This window comes from Equus caballus, chromosome 2 (assembly GCF_041296265.1).
Source record: "Equus caballus isolate H_3958 breed thoroughbred chromosome 2, TB-T2T, whole genome shotgun sequence".
Classification (NCBI taxonomy): domain Eukaryota; kingdom Metazoa; phylum Chordata; class Mammalia; order Perissodactyla; family Equidae; genus Equus; species Equus caballus.
The window spans coordinates 40,466,698-40,472,917 of NC_091685.1; the positions used below are offsets into that span (position 1 = coordinate 40,466,698).

Consider the following 6,220-nt stretch of genomic DNA (forward strand, 5'->3'; position numbering starts at 1 on the left):
CGGCGGGGGCGGTGCCGCGGAGTCTCCGCCCACCCGCGCCCGCTTCACCATTGGAGGCTTTGGGTCCCGCCCCCGCCCGCAGGCACCGCCCCGCCGGTCGGGTTAGGTTGAGGCGCGGGCGGCAGGCAGATCTGGTCCCGTTGTGCTGCGGCTCCGCGCGGCCTTCAGTCCCGGGCCCGCGCCTCGCGCTGCCGGTCCGCCCGCCATGGAGCCCGGCCCCGACGGCCCCGCCGCCCCCGGCCCCGCTGCCATCCGCGAGGGCTGGTTCCGCGAGACATGCAGCCTGTGGCCCGGCCAGGCCCTGTCCCTGCAGGTGGAGCAGCTGCTCCACCACCAGCGCTCGCGGTACCAGGATATCCTTGTCTTCCGCAGGTACCACCGCCGGCCCAGCCCCGCGCCCCCGCGACGGCTCTCAGCTCAGACCGCCCGCTGCCCACCCCCGCGCGAACCAGCCGGGGCTCCTGCCCCGATCCCGGCCCAGACCACCCTCTTCCTGCTAGACCCCTGTCATGCGCCCTTTACCTCTGGACGCCCGCAGCTGTCTCTGCCCGTCCCTCCTCCTGCAAAACTGTCATAAGTTCTCATGAACTAGGCCTGTCACCTCCCTGGGTCCCCTCCCAGCCCTGCATCCTGTCTCCCTGCGCTGGGGGCCGGCATTTCGGGCGGTCCTCTTCGGCGGGGAGGGAGCCGGAGTCTGCGCCGACCCAACGCGCTCAGCTCCACGTGTCAGTCCGGGACACGTCAGAGCCGGGACCCCGAGTCCAACCCCAGCCCCCAGCCAGCGGGCCTGCCTGCCGATCCTCGCCACGTGTCACCTCCAGTACTCACCCCTGGAACCCCTGGGCAGGTTGGGGGAGATTCTTCTCACCTAGGGCGACTGGGGGAACGGTGCCCCGACCCCAGGGGAACCAGGTCCCTGACTGTCACTCCTGCCTGCAGTAAGAGCTACGGCAACGTGCTGGTGTTGGACGGCGTCATCCAGTGCACAGAGAGGGACGAGTTCTCCTACCAGGAGATGATAGCCAACCTGCCCCTCTGCAGCCACCCCAACCCACGCAAGGTACCCCGCTCCCCCTGAGATTCACCCTGAGCCTGGTGATAGGAAGCCCAGCCCTCGGTGTCCCACAGAACAGTTCTGGAGGCCCCAGATGTGCCTGGTGCTCAGCCCAGGTGCTTCCTAAGTGGTTGTCAGAGAAAGTGCTAGCAAGGACAAGGAGGGGTGGGGGAGCAGCCCATTTCACAAGGGGGTGAACGGCTGCAACAGTTCTGGCTGAGGCCTGAAGCTTAGAGGGAGCAGCCCTGGGAGGCCTTTCCAGGAAAAGGGGACACCTGGTGCCAAGTTCCTGAGGCAGGAAAGTGTTTCTGAGAGTAGAAAATGAAGTAATGAGGCCTGTGGATCAGAGGAGTAGAGATACACACCCTTGTTCCAGATGGTTCTGCGTGAGTGCATCTGCCCAGTGCTGGCTGGGCCCTGCTCCTGACTGTGCCTCCCCCTCCCAGGTGCTGATCATCGGGGGCGGGGATGGGGGTGTCCTGCGGGAGGTGGTGAAGCATTCCTCCCTGGAGTCCGTGGTCCAGTGCGAGATTGACGAGGTGAGTGCCGGGAGTGTGGCCAGGATCTGGTTCCAGTTGCCATTCTGCCCTGAGTTGGCCCTGGACCCTTGGGCAAGTCGCTTAATATTTCTAGGCACACAGTAGGTGTGCCATGATGCCTGTTCTTAGTAAGGCTAAGAGCTGGTTTTTAATTCAAGTTTTAGGCATGGCCCAGGGCCTCCCAATCACTAGAGCATCTGCCCATTACACACAACATGCTTTTAATGAGCGTCGACCATGTGCAGACATTGCTCTAGGTGCTAGGGTACATGGTGCGTGGACGGGGCCAGTCCTGCCCCCTTGGACCCGATGGAGGAGACATCAGAGAGTGATCTGATGAAGGCATGACAGGGGCAGGGGGGTGAGAGGAAGAGGGGGAGAGTGGAGGCTGGTCAGGGCAGGCCTCCAGGAGAGGTGGGTTTGAGCTGAGGCCTGAACAGGAAGCAGCTGGCCACGCGGAGGCAGGCGAAGGTTCTCCTGGCCGAGGCTGGAATTACTACAACCCTCTGAAATAGCAAGAAAGCCATTCGGATGGGCGGTTGGGCTAGGGGCTGGAACTGGGATGGTGGAGATGCTGCCGAGCAGCAGCGGGCAGGAGCCAGCCCTCCATGAGGGGCTGAGGGAAGGGGGAGGTACCGGAGTGCTCCCCATCTTACAGATGTGGGAACCGGGTATCCACAAACTGGATGGCTTGCCCGAGGTGACTGCGCTATACGAGGGACTGCTGGGAGTGCCCCTCCACTCCGACTGCCTCCAGTGCCCCCAACCCCCATGGCCCAGCCTGGTCCCTCCCATCCCCTCCCCAGGATGTCATTCAAGTCTCTAAGAAGTTCCTGCCTGGCATGGCCATAGGCTACTCCAGCTCAAAGCTGACCCTACACGTGGGCGACGGCTTTGAGTTCATGAAACAGAACCAGGATGCCTTCGATGTCATCATCACTGACTCCTCAGACCCCATGGGTAAGCAGGGGATGGGCCCGGGCCCTCTGGCGGCCTCCAGTGCGAAGGCCAGCCTCCCTGTCTGTGCCCAGGCCTGACCGCAGGGTAGAGAACAGGGGCCCTGGACCTGGAGCTGCACTTTCTCAGGTGCACTTTTCCCCATCAAATCTGACTATGCAGAGCAGGGGGACCAGGCTGCTGCCCAAAGTGCAGAAGGTAGTTGGGAACCTGGAAAGAGTGGGGCTCTGGCCTTGGCCCACTGAGGCCCCAGTTTCTTCTTCAGCCACTTCTCCGCTCTTGATAGACCAGTGTCAGGGCTGGGGTGGGATCGAGTCCCAATGCAGGTTGGAAATTCCCCTAGTGCCGTGCCAATGAAAATGCCCCAGGAAGGGAGTTAAAATGTGGACCACCCTCAGATACTGGGGCAATGGGTCCCTGCACCCCTCAAAAACACCCTTGGTGGGTTTCTGAATTCCACAGATCTGGGTTCAAATCCTGGCTCTGCCCCTTCACAGCCATGTGGGTCTGTGTGGTGGGGTGACAGTGGCCCTTGCCCCCGCCAGTGCCAGGCTCAGGAGGCCTCAGCCAGCCTGTGTTCCTTATCCCTCACCCCTCCTGCCTCCCCACAGGCCCTGCTGAGAGTCTCTTCAAGGAGTCCTATTACCAGCTCATGAAGACGGCCCTCAAGGAAGACGGCATCCTCTGCTGCCAGGGTGAGCGGGCCTCCGCAGGCAGGAGGGTCCAGGCCGGGCGGGCAGGGCGGTGCCAGCTGCCCGATGCTGATGCTGCCGACCCTCCCCAGGCGAGTGCCAGTGGCTGCACCTGGACCTCATCAAGGAGATGCGGCAGTTCTGCAAGTCGCTCTTCCCCGTGGTGGACTACGCGTACTGCACCATCCCCACCTACCCAAGCGGCCAGATCGGCTTCATGCTGTGCAGCAAAAATCCGGTGAGCTCCTGGCTCTGTTGGGGATGGGAGGGAGGCAGATGGGCACAGAGAGCACTGCCCTGATGCCCCCTGCCCCCGTCCCCAGAACACCAACTTCCGGGAGCCCGTGCAGCAGCTGACGCAGAAGCAGGTGGAACAGATGCAGCTCAAGTACTACAACTCTGCCGTGCACCAGGCGGCCTTTGTGCTGCCCGAGTTTGCCCGCAAGGTGAGTGCCTAGGGGCCAGGACAGCGGCCCAGGGCTCCCTGAGGGGCCACCTCGGCCCCCTCACTACCTAGCGTCCTACTGACGAGGCCTCCTGTCCCACCAGGCCCTGAATGATGTGAGCTGAACCCACGCACCGCTGCTGCCGCTGCCTGGGACCTGGGGCCCCGGAGCCCCCAAGGCGCCTGGGCCCCGCCAGCCCTGGACAAGACCCCCGCCAGCGTGTCCACCAACTGAGTGTTACAGGCCCCGGAGTGCTGCCTGGCCTGCCCTGCTGGGCGGACTGTCTGTCTCCTCCTCTCTGTGTGGCGTTCATCCTCCAGCCTGTACCGGCTGTGTACAGCTCCACCTCCACCTGTCGCCCCTCACTCACCAAACACGTGTATTTATAACTAAGTTCTGAATCGTGTGTCCCCAGACCTTGAATGAGCCCAGGCAGAGGCTCCATCAGCCATTATTGGGCGCTTCGTGTGCCAGCTCTGAGCTGGCCCTGGTTCTGGCCTCCGAGTTTCTGTCACGTCTGAATACGCAGGCCAGGCCCTTGACCTCTGGCATCAAGGAACACGACAGTCATCAAACTGGACTCAAATCTGTCCCAAGAAGCTGCCTTAGCATTCCTTCACCAAGGTCCCACAGGCCAGCGCTGAAAGACCCCTGGGGCCAGGGCTGTACAGTTGACAAGATCATGGTGGGGCCACCCCAGGGCTTTGCTTGTCCTGAGGCTGCCCTGCAGCCTTCTTGGAAGAATGTGGGTCGTGCAGGATTGTCTGGCCCCATCCTGGGGTGGATGTTAGAGGTGCCCGGATGCTGGCTGGGGCTTGGTCAGGGTCCATTCCTTGGGCCTGTTTAAGCGCATCAGGTGTGCTGACTTGGCTCAGGATTCAGACCTGAGTTCTAATCCTGCCTGTCCCCGTCATGGGTGCCCTCTGGTAAATTCCTAGAAGCTCCCCTCCAGTGTTGGGAGGCTGAGAAAGCAGGTGTGAGTGGCCACACCGGGTATCTGGGCACAGGACTGTCCCCTCTCCAAGGTGCTGAACCTCCAGCCTGTGCCTGCCCACTCCCAACCACCAGGACTGAGGCTCTGGTGGGAAGGGAGCCAGCACAACAGGGTACAATGGGGGAGGGGGCCTCTAGCCCACTCCTGTCTCTGGATCTGCAGGAAAGGGCCCTCCCTGAAACAGCCGGAGTCCCCAATCCCTTTCCTCCTGGGCAGAGCGCACTCAGGATGTTTGGGTTACCCTGGGAGGCTTGTGGCAGGGAGGGAGACAAGGGAGTGGTTCCAGCTTGGGGGGGGGGGGGGGGAGGGTGGTGGTGCTAAAACATCCCCACACACCCTGCCCTTACCCTTGGCGGCCACCTTGGACCCCACTCAGCAGGGGCTGGGACTGCAGTCATCACGGGGGGGGCAGGGGGAGCAAGCGGCCAGCTGTGCAGCCAGCTCCTTGAGTGACCCCAGGCCAGCCAGTCACACTCCGGGCTCCATGCAGCCCACCCCCACCCCTATGAACTTGGACTCAGCATCTGACACTTAACCCCAGTGAGCAGGTCTGACCCCAGCCCCCCAGCTCTGGGACAGTCTTAAACTCAGGCTTGGGAGTGGGCATTGGCCCCACTCACAGAAAGGCCAGGTGGAGTCGGGACTTCTCTGGCCTGCAGGGTGGTGTTAGTGAAAGGAAGACCAGCAATGGCTAGTTATGGAGTGCTGACCCACCACGCCTTAATTCCTCTAGCCTTCACAGCCCTCTCTGAGGAAGGCATTAACTGCACAGGAAGGTTGGCTGACGTGCCCAGGGCCACACAGCTAGCAAGCAGGTGGTGGAGGACACACAAGGCAGCTGGCCTGAGGGCCACTCCACTCTGCTTCCCCCCGTCTGCCTCTGCAGCTCAGCCTGAGCAGCCTGGGGCTCCGCTCTCAGGGTCCCTCCCCACAGCCATCTTCCTGACCAAGCTCCGGGAAGGTCCATTGCCAGGGTGACCCAGGAATGACCCTGGCAGGGAAGGTTGGCACGGGGAGGGGGAGTTCCAGCTCCGAGGGCTCTAGGCCTGGGTCTGAATCTCACCTCTGCCTCCCGTTAGCTCTGTGGCTTGAGCCACTCACAACTCCTGATTTGGTTCCCCAGCCTATAGAATGGGAGCGGTGGTCCTTGCCTGTTTCGGGCTTCATTACAAAGCATCCGTCACACAGGACTCACTGAGCTAGTGGAAGCCAGGCTGGCCTCAGGGCAGAGGCAGAAGGGGAGCAGAGGGCCCAAGTTGCAGGAACAGCTGGGGCCATTTGCCTGACTTGGACCCCCCACTTACCCAATGTTTAGTGAATTCTGTACGAGGTACACGTCTTGAAGGGGGTGTCCATTAAGGACGAGCACTGAACCCCACATCTGGGTGGACATGATGTCGACACAGACTGATGCGCTGAAGCGGAAGCAGGGTGTTTGGCAAGGACATGGCCTGACGCCCCCAAAGTCCCAGAACCTGGAGAGGTCCACGACCAGGCCCAGTTTGTGGCATGGAGAATAAAGTCAATCCTGTCTAGAA

At 62.1% G+C, this 6,220-nt stretch overlaps 1 protein-coding gene across 1 annotated transcript; it reads left to right on the forward strand.

Annotated features, from left to right (window-relative positions):
* Nucleotides 1-84: 84 nt before the first annotated feature.
* On the forward strand, nucleotides 85-6,220 carry SRM (spermidine synthase). The gene is made up of 8 exons (XM_001490359.5): nucleotides 85-372; nucleotides 940-1,060; nucleotides 1,501-1,593; nucleotides 2,400-2,553; nucleotides 3,162-3,245; nucleotides 3,335-3,480; nucleotides 3,566-3,688; nucleotides 3,792-6,220. Exons 1-8 carry the CDS (start codon nucleotides 206-208, stop codon nucleotides 3,810-3,812), a joined length of 909 nt encoding a protein of 302 aa, XP_001490409.2. The 5' UTR covers nucleotides 85-205; the 3' UTR covers nucleotides 3,813-6,220.

Bases quoted from the DNA above. Each gene is read 5' to 3' on its own strand.
- SRM (XM_001490359.5), top strand. From the start codon at position 206: ATGGAGCCCGGCCCCGACGGCCCCGCCGCCCCCGGCCCCGCTGCCATC. The intron at 373-939 runs GTACCACCGCCG...TCCTGCCTGCAG, and splicing joins GATATCCTTGTCTTCCGCAG to TAAGAGCTACGGCAACGTGC. The intron at 3,246-3,334 runs GTGAGCGGGCCT...GACCCTCCCCAG, and splicing joins CGGCATCCTCTGCTGCCAGG to GCGAGTGCCAGTGGCTGCAC.